Below are 15,043 nucleotides of genomic sequence, written 5' to 3' on the forward strand. Positions count from 1 at the left end.
CTCCAGCTCAGCCGCCAGTGAGAATATATTGGTTTGACTCCCCTATCTATGGCTCCACGGGTGTTCCTTTTTGGCCTCACCGTGTCCTGCGTTCTTGGGTGGGGAGTGGGAGCTGAGACCCTGCCTGTCACCCTGCAGGACAGTCATGGTCTTTACTCCTAACTCCTGGCCTTTCTCAGGTCTTGACTCAAGGTACTCGGGGAGATCTCCCCATCCCAGCTGGGCTGGAGTGCGGATGTCTCCGAGCACCGCACACCCTCTGTACTCTATTTAGCTCTCAGTCCTGCAGCAGCGCCCTCTCCCGGGAACCCCTGTGCACAGCCCAGCCTTCATCTGAGAACACATGGGAACACTCTGCCCCCACCACCTCACCCGGCTAACCCCACCCCACCCCCCGGCCCTGCTCTGCTCAGCTTACTCCTCTGCAGTGCTCGGGCCCACAATTTCTAGCTCCTCCAATCACCTTGAACTGTGTTATCTACTTCTTTAGTTCAGCCAAATGGTGGTCACCATCTGGAGTACCTCTCTGTGCTATGGTCTGGTAAATGGCCCCAGGCAGAAAGCTGGGGCTAACATGGATCGCAGTGTGTTTCCCTCTTTTCAAGAATGGCTGGCCTATGGTGTTCATTGCCCAAAGCTTGCAAAAGCTGCCTCATACATTTGGTCTATTTTATAGCTGTATATAATGGGATGTCAAGTCCAATATTAGTTACTCTATTATGGCTGGAAGCAGAAGTCTGGGCATGGGTAGTTGGTAAAAAGCTCGCAGGTGATTCTAATAGGTTTCCATCTCCTCCCCTGGGGAACCTGGTAAGAATTAAGGTCCTAGAAAAGAAAGAGTCATGCAAATAGCTGCCCAAGGCTATCTCAGTGAGACACCATTATTATTTATAGCACAGGATTGATTTTGGGCCACTAAGCAGTCTTCTGATGACAATATTAGCTTTTAGATAGATCTGCCTTTAAGGAGATATATTTCTCATTATAAATTAATAGGTTGGTAATTTCATTTTCTACATCAGGCTCTCGTAAACTTAGTTAAAGGTATTTCCTTGACAGTCAGAGCCATTCTTGGTGTACTAACAAAGAAAACAAAAAAAGCTGATTCTAGTGTAATCCACCAAGGTAAGTGCGCATACTTCACTGCCAGCCTGGTCTCTCCACCTGGACCCATTCTTCTGATTAGCCAAACTCTGACCACATCCTTCATTACCAACTGTTTGGTTTCTTTTTTTAGAAAACTGTTGTGCTAAGGAGCCCTGAGATCCTGATCAGATTCTTTGTTACTGAAGCATGGTGAGTCTTTACATGGTTACTTGCAATGAAGAATTGGTTGAGTTATCTTCTTCACCAGAATGAACTCCCCAAAGACCTGACATTTGGCTGAAAACAGCAATTTTGGTCAAAAAGAGTGACCTGAATATTGCATAAGCATGTACTGTAATCTATATATTATTTTGTTCAAATAAACTGCCAAATTAAGCAAATAGATTGGTGGTACTCATGAGTACCTAAATATGGCTCTTGTAAGTATCTGTGGTTATTCAAATGAATGAGAATAATTCATCATGGCATTAGACAAGAAAAATCAAATGTTAAAAAGTCTACAGAGAGAGAATCATTTGAGTCTTATATCCCATACATTGCCCCTGCTTTTTATGCAAGTAATTTAAAGAGTTTTAAAAACACAAACTCATTTGCCTTCTTCCTCTTGTTAAGGGATAGCCACATGGAAAACCCAATTTTGTTCACTATTTTTCCCATTTCCCAGTGGAGAGATTAAGTCAATGATGTCATTAGTGTTGTTTCTGTAATTGATCAAGTGTATGGAAGAATCACTTCTTCATTGACTCCAGCTGAGCTGTTTTACCCCTAAAAGACTTTCCTGCACCACTGACTGGGTTACAAACACCCCTCTGGGCTCCCAGACCTCTAGCACCTTAGTAGACTGGATCTAAATCATCTGCTTAGGTGTCTGTCTCTCCAACACAGGTGCTTCCTGAGATCAGAGACTGTAACACGTCCCTCTTTTACTCCTGGCACACTAACAGGTATTAATATATCTTCATCAATCAAGTTCATAAAATGAAGCAGTGAATGCTCCACATTCAATATGCTCAGCCCTGACCCGGGGCTCAAAATACAAAGAAAAATAAGAGGGTGATCCTAGGGCTGGTGCCCCCAGTGGTCAGCTTCAAAACCAGCTGGAGCATCACCCAGCCGCCTCCAAGTATGATACATGCAAGGGGTGGATTGGGCAGCCCCTGCACAACAACTCTTCCGCTGTAGTCAGGCCAGTCCTCACAACCAGTGAGCCCAGGGGTCAGTCCCTCCCCTGATGTGCAATTATCAACCAAGACTCAACTACAGGAGGAGGGCACACACAACCCACACAAGGGACACACCTTGTGGGGACAGAGTCAGGAGTGCAGTTTCCAGGCTCTGGGCCTCACGTGGAAAGGTGCTGGCTCAGGTAGTAAATGGCCATCAACTGTGATTGGATGGCCATCAGCTGTGGCTAGTTGGCCGTCAGCTGTAACCAGTGAGCCACTGGCCATAATATAACTGCCGTGGCTACGCTAGCAAGGTGTGGTGTGGTGTGGCATGGTGTGGCAGAGTGTGGATTGCGGATTGCAGAGAGGCAGATTGCAGCTAGCAAGTGAGGTTGCTTGGCAGAGACAAGTAGATGGCAGGTTGCGGATTGTGTGGCTCCTGCTTCCTGTGTCTCCAAGCCAGCCGCCAGTGAGAATATAGTGGTATGACTCCCCTACCTATGGCTCCGTGGGTGTTCCTTTTTGGCCTCACCATGTTCTGTGTTCTTATGTGGGGAGCAGGACCAGAGACCCCGCATGACACCCAACATGACACACCTGGAGTGCATGGCTCAGGTGACAAGGAAGACTGCACAACTGAGCCCCACAGGACACCTACTACATAAGTCCACTCTACTAAGACCGGAAGACATAGTGGCCCTACCTAACACATAGAAACAAACACAGGGAGGCAGCCAAAATGGGGAGACAAAGAAATATTTCCCAGATAAAAGAACAGAACAAAGCTCCAGAAAAAGAACTAAGCAAAATGGAGAAAACATTAGTTATAAGAATGCTCAATGATCTCAGGGAGAACTTCAGAAGAGAGATAGGAAGCATAAAAATGGAGATGGAAGCCATAAAAAAGAACCAGTCAGAAATAAAGGATACAATAATGGAAAGAAAGAATATATTACAGGGAATCAACAGTAGATTAGATGAAGCAGAGGATCCAACCAGTGATGTAGAAGATAAGGTAGCAGAAAACACCCAACCAGAACAGCAAAAAGAACAAAAGAATCCAACAAATTGAGGAGAGTTTAAGGGGCCTCAGGGACAATATTAAGCATATTAACATTCACATTATAGGGGTACCAGAAGGAGAAGAGAGAGAGCAAGGAATTGAAAACCTATTTGAAGAAATAATGATAGAAAACTTCCCTAACCTGGTGAAGAAAATGGATATACAAGCCCAGGAGGCACAGAGAGTCCCAAACAAGATAAAACCCAAAGAAGCACACACCAAGACAACATCATAATTAGAATGCCAAAGGTTAAATATAAAGAGAGAATCTTAAAAGCAGCAAGAGAAAAGCAGTTAGTTACCTACAAGGGAGCTCCCATAAGACTGTCAGTTCATTTCTTGACAGAAACTTTGCAGGCCAGAAGGGAGTGGCAGGAAATATTCCAAATGATGAAAAGCAATGACATACAACTAAGATTGCTCTACCCAGCAACGCTGTCATTTGGAATTGAAGGAAAGATAAGGAGCTTCCCAGAGAAGAAAAAGCGGAAGGAGTTCATCACGACCAAACCAGTATTACAAGGAATCTTAGGGGGACTTCTTTAAGATGGGAGGGGATTAAGGATGGGTGAAAGAGTAAGGGATTAAGAAGCATACATAGGTTGTTACACAGTAGTCATGGGGATATAGGGTATAGCACAAGGAATATAGTCAATTATATTGTAATAACTAGATGGTGCCAGATAAGTACTTGGTCTATCAAGGTGATAGATGGGAATAGGGTTGGGGTCAGGGTGAAAAGGGTGAAGGCATTAAGAAATACAAATTGATAGTTAATACAGTACAAGGAATATAATTAACAATGTTGTAAAGATCATGTAAGGTGTCGATGGGCACTGGACTTATCAAGGGGATCACGTCATAGACTCTGTAGATGTCTGACCAATGCTCTATACACCTAAAGCTGAATTAAAATAATATTGAATGTCAACTATAACTAAATATGTAGGTATATATAGTCACAGGATGTGGAATACAACATAAGGAAGATAGTCGATGGTATTGTAACAGCTATGTAAGATATCAGAGGGGTAGTAGCTTGGGGGTGGGTTATCACTTTATGAGGGGTTTAACTGTCTAACTATTACGTTGCTTTGTAGACCTGAAACTTTATATATATATATATATATATATATACATATATATATATATACATATATATATATATATATATATATATATATATATACATATATATATATAATTAAAACAAAAATAAATCATTACTATCATCAAAATAAGAAAAAGAAAAATAAGAGGGAATCTGTGTACCTCAGAAACTCCCAAGAGGAGGTGACTATATTTGCATACTTTGGATATTATTGTTTGTCAATTAAAATACATATTTTGCAAGATGCTTTTCAGCAATTTTCAGGTTAGATATACATAGCATATCATGTCTTCCTCTTGCTTTTTACTATCTTCCCCAGACACCAATTGAGATCTTACAACATGAAGGCAGCACTCCAGGGTCATGGTGGAACAAGATAAGGACCCAGCTCTGTTATTCCTCACAATTATATGATGTGGGGTTTGCGTTTATTCTCTATAGCCATGATTTATTCATTGTTAAAATGATAGTGGTGGTATTATCTACCTTACCTTTCTCTCAGGGTTGTTATCAGGATCAGATGAAATAGTGTGTGGAAGGGCTTTGTAAACTGTTCACCACTATAAATACTGGATTTATGAAGTCACTGTTTTACAGAGGCAGCTGACTCCAAGTTTCAAGAAGCTGCTTGTCCACAGGGTAGGTTAAGGGCAGCCCTTGATATCCTGAGTTATTCTAGTCAGTCAATTCTGGTTACTGAAGGATTAAACCCACAGATTTAAAAATACTAACATTAACATATATCAGAAAGCAGAATTATCTTGATTCATAAAGAAGTAAATATTTTAGAGGATCACAAAACATAAAATAACTAAAATGTGCTATATGCAGAGATGTCAAAGAATTTTATAAATATCAAAAAATGTGCTGCTGTCACTTTGAATAAATCATGGTCTCAATGAAAGCAGCAGTTTTGTGGGATTGTAGCTGATAATATATTTTCCATGGCAACCAGACCATTGAAGGGGGTTTGCAGTTTTGATATGACTGCATGGGTAAGCACCTGTCTGGGATAGAAACTGACTTCAGAAAATTACATTGACTGGAATAAAATGTAATCATGGCCGTTGACTTCACTGGTTTGAATTTTTCCCAGCTCAGAATGAATATTGTTTTCCTATGGGAGAGCGGGTAATTCCCAGACCTAGTCATGCTGAGTGGTCCGTCTTGCAAAGAAAGCAGTATGTTTGAATTTATATTGTCATGCTCAAATTTCTGACAGAGGGCTAAATCTACTAGACCAAACCTTCTTTAAAATAACACTCTCCACCTCCCTGCCACAGAGCGCTGGATTGTTAGAATACATATTGAATCTCCCTCAATATTGCTGACCAAATTGAATGAGAAGATTCAAATCTACCCATCAGAGAGAATTTTGCATTCCCCATATTTTGAAATGCTGTGTTTTTATTTTCACTCAAGTCAACATATTTCCTAATTTGCCTTGGGGTTTCCTCTTTGACCCATGTGTTTTTAAGAAGTATATTGTTTAATTTCCAAATGTTTGGAGTTTTTCAGGTATTTTCATGTTGTTGATTAATAGTCTAATTCTGTTATAGTCCAAAACATTTTGTATGATTTCAACTCTTTTATATTATCTGAGGTTTGTTTTATGGCTCAAAATATAGTCTATGTTGCTCAATGTTCCATGTGCATTTGAAAAGGACGTGTATTCTGCTGTTGTTGGACAGAGTGCTTTTAATGTCAGTTGGGTCAAGTTGGTTGAGACTATTGTTCAGATTTTCTATCCCTACAGACTTTCTGCCTACTTGTTCTATCAATACTGAGAGAGGAGTGCTGACTCCAACCATAATTGTGGGCTTGTCTGTTTCTCTTTTTAGGTCTATCAGTTGTTGCTTCACGCGATTTGAAGCTCTATTGTTAGGTATATTTAGCATTGTCATGTCTTTTTGTGAATGACTCTCCTTTATCATTATGTAATGGCCATCTTCATTCCTGGTATTATCATTGATCTGAAGATTACTTTGTGTCATATTCACGTGTGATTTGATTGGAGTTAGCATAGTACATCTTCCTTCTAGCCTTTTACTTTTACATTATCTACCTTGATTTTTTTTTTTTTTTTTTTTTTTTGTTGAGAGCCTACTGGCCCATGTGGGAATCGAACCGGCAGCCTTCGGAGTTAGGAGTATGGAGTTCTAACCGCCTGCGCCACCCGGCCGGCCCCTCTACCTTGATTTTTGAAGTGGGTTTTTTTCAGATAGCACATAACCACAGCTTGCTTCTTTATCCAGTCTGACAAACAGTCTTTTAATGGGTGTGCTTAGAAGAGGTTTTGTGGGGACAGAGCCAGCAGTGCAGTTTCCAGGCTCTCGGCCTCACATAGGAAGGTGCTGGCTCAGGTAGTAAATGGCCATCAACTGTGATTGGATGGCTGTCAACTGTGGCTAGTTGGCTGTCAGCTGTAACCAGTGAGCCATTGGCCACTAATATAACTGAGGTGGCTATGCTAGCAGAAAATGGGGGCTAGCAAGAAGATGGTGGCTGAGCCAGCAAGCGGCAGAGTGAGGGTTGCGGATCGTGTGGCTCCTGTTTCCTGTGTCTCCAGCCCAGCCGCCAGCGAGAATATAGTGATATGACTCCCCTACCTATGGCTCCGTGGGTGTTCCTTTTTGGCCTCACCATGTCCTGCGTTCTTATGTGGGGAGCGGGAGCAGAGACCCTGCCTGCCATCCCGCATGTCAATTGCTTTGTTAAACACTGCTTTCTGTTTTAAAACTATATTTCAGGCTAAATGTTTTTAAAGTGTGCAGTAGAAGATAAAAAAAGCAACGTTCACCTTAAGTCTGAAGCTGGCAGAAAGATAAAAATCCATGGGCCTGTTTTGGGGTGGGAATAGCCAGAACAGAGATTGTCCTAAGCTCAGGAGAGGAAGGGGCTAAGAGAAGGTGATGGAAGCCTGCAGGGAAGCAGAAGGCAGCTTCCTCCTCTGTCAGCACTGGGGTCTGGGGGCAGTGGCAGGTGAGTAAGGCCACAGCAGGACAGCGGGGTGATTGAGGACTTCGAAGATGAGAGGCAATTTCACACCAGATGTACATAGTCACAGCTTTCAGCAGCCTGGAAAAAGGGATCTGGCAGGAGGTGTGTAAATGAGGTTAGTGTTGGTCCAACTCAAGCGTGCATATGCATCTCAGCAGGACTTCTGGTCTGGCTGGGAGCACAGCTACGCAGGAGTGTAAGCCGGAGGTCCCCATCTGAACCTCGCTAAGCACTGTACATGGTTTTCTGTCTGGTGGAGTTTATCCAACATGTATGTTTTTAAGGTTTTCTAATAAGTCAGCTTTGCTGGAGAGGGGACCATAAACATTCACCTCACAGCAGTTAACAACTTGTAGCATAAGGTCTCAAAAGGAAATAATCTGCTAGGAGGAGCACCTTATAACACCTATCTCCGCGTTTACACACGGAACAGAGAGTCTTCAGTTATTCCACATTTGGAGAATGCCATTCTAATCAAAAATCAAAGCTACATTTTCTGGGAAATTTTAAAATGTGATTTTAAAAAAATCAAACATTAAACCTGTTTCTAGCATTTGTGCTCGTCCTTCCCTGGACATGGTGCTGGATTCTGGTTTCCTGCAGACCCATTTGCCTTTTCATCCCTCAGCCACCATAGTTTGGGGTTGGCGTTTCTGAGGACAGACCCCACGAAGGCCAACTCCACAGACAGGCCATCATCCCTGGAGGGTGACTGGGGGACGAGAAGCTTTCAAGAGGATGACCAGAGATCCCTGTCTCCACAGGGGACACAACATAACACAACTTACGGCAGTTGGGACCACTCCACAGGGATTCTACCCGTGGTCCACAAAAACTCCATCCCAAACTCTACCCTGGTATATAATTGGATATTACATGTCTCCTCTCGTGTGTGTGTGTGTGTGTGTGTGTGTTTGAGAGAGACAGAGAGAGAGAGATTTAATTTCCTCTTTATAAGACAAACCTAGCTACACTGAGATTAAATCCTATAATCTTTTATCTAGATGTACAGAGTAAATATCAAGGCCATATCACATACAGGTGAGTTTAAAACAAATAAAAAATCCTATAAAAATTATTGGTCCAAAACTGAGAATATATTCCAAGAAAGTAATACAAGGGGAAAAAAATGATTTGCAAACAGTATACTCACTGTTGCATAAAAGCCCCCCTCCCCCCAAAAAAGGTAAAACCCAAATACTCAGAGGGGAAGAGTAGCTTTTTCTAATTTATCAGTATGACAGAATGTTAAATGCCAAGTGTGAAAGGTTTCTTTTTTTGTTTGTTTGTTTGTTGATATGCAGAAAGAGGAATAGGGAAACAGAGTTTTTCCTTCTGTAAGTGGATGGAATGGGTGAGGCCTGACAATGATCACAGCATCCATTGGTCCCAGGCACAGTCAGGGGGACAAGTGGCTTCCGTATGTGCTCAGTAATTATGCTCTTTCCGTTCTTAGGAGCATCTACCGAAATCCTGGTCATCCTACCGGATTTCCCTGAAAATAAGACCCAGCCACAAATCAGCTCTAATGCGTCTTTTGGAGCAAAAATTAATATAAGACGTGGTATTATTTTACTCTAAGACCCGGTCTTATATTGTGTTATATACAATATAAGTGATAGGAGTGTCTTATATTAATTTTTGCTCCAAAAGATGCATTAGAGCTGATTGTCCAGCTAGGGCTTACTTTTGGGAAAACAGGGTACGAGGCCCATCTCAGATAGCTGTTCCTCCACAGAGCCTTTGATTGTGAGCTTGAGGGCATGAGTTGAGTCTTGTTCCTCATTAACCGGAACATAACACTAGGTGGTCCCTGGCCCATGTGGTGCCTTTGTGCAAATTAGAAAAAAGCCCTTCTTCCTCTAGGAGGCAGCCTCCCCATGCAGGCCAGGGCACAGGGCTTGTGAGTGGCTGCAAGGGGCATGCATTTCAGCCCCCTCTCAGAGGGGTGCCCTGGTGCAGGATATAGTCTACTTCACCGTCCACGGACCCTGCCTAGTCTGTGTCTCCTATTTACTGGGTGCTCAATAAATATTTGTTGAACTGAGGTGGAGGAGAACTAAGTTCTTCTTGTTGGTACTTCTTACAGATGTCCCAGCTTTAGCCAAAATCTTTGACCAACTTTCCGACCTTTAAAACGAGGTGGACAGACGACAGTTATTAAAATCTGCAGCGGCTACATCCAAAGTGCTCAGACCCTTGTTAAATGAATGGCCCCACATGTGGGCAGTGCCTTCGCAAGGTGTGCTATAATAACGCATTGGTCTTTGTCCCTTGTTCCTGGCATAGAGCTCCTAAAGCCCTTTGAGTTTCCTGAGTGATAGGAGTGTCTTATTATTTATTCATGATGAGCTCCTTTCAATCACACCAGAGTTTATGCTAATGAGGTGACTTACAGGTGGGGACCCTAAGACAGCCTCAGGGTGGGGCCGGTCACCAGAAAAACCAAGTGATTAGAGGGCAGGAGCTTTCAGTCCCAAACACCTACCTCTAGAAAGAGGGGAAACTGGAGAAACTTTTGAACAAAGGCTCTCGAGAGCTTCCAGGCTGGTGAGCACTTTTAGGTGCTGGCAGAGTGACGTGTCCAGAGAGGGCATGGAAGCTCCATGCCCCCAGCCCCTCCAATACCTGGCCCCATGCATCTCTTCCACTTGGCTGTTCCTGAGTTGTGTCCTTTATAGTAAACTGGTAAAGGTAAGTAAAGTGTTTTCCTGAGTTCTGTGAGTCACTCTAGTGAATTATTAAGCCTGAGGGGACAGTTGTGGGAACCCTGAATTGATAGCCAGTTGGTCAGAAGCACAGGTGGCCCCTAGGACCTGTGACTGGCATCTGAAGTGGGGGCATCTTGTGGGACAGGCCCTGAACGTGTGGGGTCTGTGCTGTCTCTGGATCATTAGGGTCAGAATTGAATTGTTAGACACCCAGCTGGTATCAGAGGACTGGTGGCTGGTGTGGAAAAATCTCCTGACAGCTGATGTCAGAAATGGTGTCAGAATACATCACTCACTAGGGATGTCTCTGAGTTTACTTATAAACCAATTGCCAGCAAATTCCTACTCAAAAACGATTACAATCAGGGATTCCCAATCAGTGTGGGATAACACGTATCAAAATCTCTGGTAAGGGGAACCATTCAAACTATATACTGTCTGGAAGATTCTACAGTAGCTTCAGCAGGGAAGTCCCAAATGGGAACGTACTGAGTGTGCAGTATGTCCGTACACACACCAGGAGATTCCCTTCTGTGGTTGGTTCCCAAAAGCACCTTTAACCCAGATGGGACCTGACGCAAGCCTGACAGGTAAAGGTGAAGGAAGGAGGAAGAGAAGGAAGAGGATTTTCCTCCCCTTTTCTCTGGCCAATACTGTGTGTAATTTCAAAGTAGGTGGAATTTCTTTTGCATCTTCCCTGTCGACACCCTGTCCCCACCCACCTGGGACTCTCCCCCTAGAACCTCTTGCTGCCCAGAGCCCACCATATGGATGCCCCCTTCCAAGCCTGTCCCAAATTACTTACTGCCCCCTCCCTTGTCCCTGACCCAACTCAAAATCCCTCTTCCTTCAGTGTAATTCAATGATTCTCAGATTTCATTGTACTTACTAAGCACCGTGGGAATGTAAAAAGACGCCTAGATCTCACCCTCAAATATTGTGACCCTGTTGCCCTAGGTAGGTCCTGGAAATCAGTATTTAAAAAGCAGTCCAGGTGATTCTAACATGCGGCAGGGCTGAGAACCACAGGAAAGCTTGTTCGGGCCAAATGCTAAGAGGCTTTGAATTTCTGGGTGTGGGTGTGGACAACTGATGGCTCCTTACAAACAGAAAATGGTAGAATTCAGGGTGGTGTGTGAACGGGGATGAAAAGTTTAAGCAGTAATTTTGCGATCCGGGGGACAGGCCAGCTGTGTTCTGGGGTCGCTATATGTGCCCCTAAACTACTCTGACTTTTTGCAGCTTCTTTGCTTCTTCCAGGTCTGAAGTCACAACCTGTAGAAATTCCACATCCCCCACCTTCCCTCAGGGCCCCTCATTGCCTCCCCAACATCTGACTCAGGTGACAAGAGACCTAAATAAAGGTAGGGCTGTCGGTCAGGAGGTAGGACTGACCATTCCCTTTCTATATGATCATTCCTAAGGCGGGTTTGTAAGCTTAATTCTCTTTCCCCTCAAGGGAACACCTTGCAGGTCCAGACACTAGAGTTTACGGCCTTCACAGTTACCCCGCCCCCCACTGCTGTGCTGAGGGGCCCAGGCTGAGGTGCTACCCAGGCCTTCCGGCCTCCCCCACACCCCATGGCTGTTTCATTTGGCAGGCGATTTCTGCTTCTATTCTTAGCACTAATGCAGAAACGAAAGAAGACTTCAATACAAAAACTCAATGTAATCCTGTGTGGTGCCTGCTGCATCCAGAAACTTCTGGAAAGGGCTGAGAGGGAAGTGGCTCTGCGTTCGGCACACCTGACCCAGTGGGGTCACCGCGGGTACCTGTACCCCTAGACCTGAAGCTCGGCCACGGGGGGTGCAGAGGTCCTCTGCGGAGGAATACACCCTAGAGTGGAAGATTTCTCCTCTGTTTCCAGATGCAAGGAGCTACACACCTTATAGTTATGAGTCACCTTTACAGAATGCTTTATCACCAGCGTCTTCTTTAATTGACTTTCCTTTTCATGAGGGGGAGCAAGGGACAGAGAGGTTAGCCAACTCGTTCTACTTGAACCTGGGCCATTTGCCTGCAAAGCCCATGCTTGTGACCATAAGGCTCCCAACCCCCTAAGAACTCATCCACTCTGTGGAGACACATACAGACACAAGGAGACACAGAGTCCCTGTGGACCTTGGCTTTCCAGGAGCTTCCCTGACACACTGCCATCGCCGTTCCTGGCAGGCCTCTCAGAAAACCTGCATCCGGGTTCATGCCCTCAGCGGGGCGGGCCAGGTGGGGGTGCCTCTGCTGCTGAGGCTGGAAAGGAGAGCTGTTATTTACTGCTTTCCTACAGGGGCCCCACTCTTCATAGAGGGGAGAGGAGGCCATTGCTGACCTCTCTTGAAGTCACAAAATTCACAGCGAAGAAAAAACAATTGTTTTAAGGTTAAAAAAAAGTGAGGGCGGGGTGGGGCGGCGGAGAAGCTATGTTTGGACATCACTACCCTGTCCACTGCACATCCGCGGGGCCAGGTTCCCCGGGGAAGTAAGGCTCCATGCCTACCTGCATGGCTGGCCTGGAGGAAAAGGCGCTGTGCCACCCACCGGGGACAGCTGGGAAGGTTCCAGTCCCTTCGCTGCTGGAGGAAGCCGCACCCACGCAGAGTGGGCTGTGCCCAGGACAGCACTGGACGGGGGAGGAATAGAGAAGCATAGCAGGCCAAAGGACTGGACGTGCTTATTTCTCCTTTGCTGCCTGCTTCCTGGGGAAACGGAATAACACATCCTCAACAGAGAAATGGGGTCAGGAAAGGGAATGGCATCTTCCTTTGGTCTGATCCTTGGCCTCAAGTGAAAACCCATCCCCCGTGACGTCTGGGGGATTGTCCTGTCATTTGTGAGGTCTCTTAAGATTGAGACTGAATGCTACCGTCCTGTCAGCTGAAGACTAGGAGTTTCAGCGTGAGCCCCAGCATTGTAACCCACCCAAATTTGCGTTGTTGACCCTGTTCTGTATCCCAGAGCATTCCAAGGCAGGGTATAAGTGGCAGGCAGCCGTGGGACAACTGCATCTTACAGAGAGCGCCTCGTGTAGTCCACCAAAGCCCGGCTGCTTCCCTTGGAGCTCTGCCTGCCCAGGGGATGCCTAAATGGGGGGGAGCTTGTCACAGCGCACAACACAGATGGATGGAGGAGCTGCCATCTGCGAAGTGCAGAGTCAAGGCCTGATTAGTTCCACTGTGAACTGTTAGGAAGCTGTCTTTATAACCACAGAAACATAAAAACTACGGCTCCCTGCAAGGCTGCAGCAGCCACTGCTGTGCTGGGTAAGAGACTTCATTTGTCTGGGCAGGATTGCTCCGGTTTACCGCGGGAGACATAATTGCTTTTGTTACACATTCATTTACAGGTATCAGGAACAGACATTCTCTCCGTGTGTTATTTTCAATGCCCTACTTACCAACTTCATCCCTGATGTTTGCAAGTTCGATTGACAGCTCTTTTTCTTTCACAAGGGCACTTTCATTCTGAAAAAACAAAACGGACACTGAGAGTCTCCTAGTTTTATGCTCGATAAGCACTTTCACATGTTTAATTAATGAATCATATTAAGCAAATATTTATAAGTCTAGCCCTTAAGGAAATAATTTTCTCATTATATAAGCATATAAAAAATGTACAAAGCCAAGTCTGACTCATTCATTTGTATCACACTCAAAGCGCAAAGCTTGCAATATAATGTTAATAATATCTATACCACATTCTTATATAAAACATCCTACAATATTTCTTTGTCTTAAACATTAATCTACTGTTATATATTGTTAAACATTGTTAATTATTATCATTATTATGAGATTTTTGACCATGAAAAATGTCTATGCCATGATGCTCTGAAGAGGTAAATGCTTATTTTCCTACCGGCCTCTGCAACTGACCCTTTTGTCCACACAAGCACGGTCAGCTCCCTAATGAATAATGGGCACAAAACGGAACACGAAGCATGTCCCTTTGTAATAATACCAACACCAAAACGTAAGGTTTCCTAGGTTTTTGTTTTGTCTTCTGAATCAAAGAAGGAATGAAAGGAAAACTCACACTTGAAGTATTATTTAGTGCAAAGAGCGCCATTTGTCATTAAATGACAGCTAAGCTGTTTTTAGATCAAATACATTCTATGAGAGAAATAGTTGAAGCGATGCTGAATTTGAAATCTGGGCTGTTGAGTCACCATAAGCATTTATACTTCTTAGGGTTTTATCACTACTATAATAACTAGGAAACGTGCTAGATAAATTCTCTTCAAGTTAGGGATCCCGAAAATATAGAGTCTGTCATTCTGCAGAATGCACTCCCCAAGCAAACCTTTCTAAAAGGAGGAATTTTGGCTAAAATGTGTACCAACTATCTAGCATGAATAGCATTAGGGCCTTGTGAAAGTTCTTTCTTTATTAACCCCCTTTGACTTTGATTTCAACACCTTTGAAGAAACTGCCAAATGTGAATAGACAGCTGTCACAGTCTCGTTTCTGTGTGTGCTGCGCTGAGACCCGGTAACACGCATGTCACTTTGGGTTGAGGGGAGGGTCTCAGGTTATCCAAAGGGCATTTGCTAGGCAATGTCTTCATTTCATAATGCCAAAATAAAACTCTGTCTGCAGAAAACACAGAGCTATTTTAGTCCCAGGCACCAACAATTATTAGCTTATGGTCCTCTTAGGACCAATGTAGCAATAATACATCCTTTAAGGAAAAGGGGACCCTTTCTTATTCATGCAGCTCTTACCTTCCGACCCAGCCCATAGCATCCTCGCCTTGCCTGCATTTGAAGGCTAGAAACGCACCTGAGAGCGTACATTGTCCTAATCACTACGTGATGCTGCAGGTCGTCATGAGGGTTGAATAAATTAATATATGTGAAGTAGTTACATGGTGCCTGGCACTTGGGAAGCT

The 15,043-nt window shown here is 44.2% G+C and overlaps 1 protein-coding gene across 4 annotated transcripts in view; it reads right to left on the reverse strand.

Moving 5' to 3' along the window:
- Nucleotides 1-15,043, reverse strand: part of MTUS2 (microtubule associated scaffold protein 2) — a 533,984-nt gene that overhangs the window by 42,189 nt on the left and 476,752 nt on the right. For all 4 annotated transcript variants that reach the window (XM_081046099.1, XM_081046097.1, XM_081046098.1 and 1 more), the window contains one exon: nt 13,551-13,617. In XM_081046099.1, coding sequence (XP_080902225.1) covers nt 13,551-13,617 — 67 coding nt within the window. The remainder of the gene's footprint in view (nt 1-13,550; nt 13,618-15,043) is intronic.

The sequence above is a fragment of the Rhinolophus hipposideros genome, assembly GCF_964194185.1.
Source record: "Rhinolophus hipposideros genome assembly, chromosome: 4".
NCBI classification, from domain to species: Eukaryota; Metazoa; Chordata; class Mammalia; order Chiroptera; family Rhinolophidae; genus Rhinolophus; species Rhinolophus hipposideros.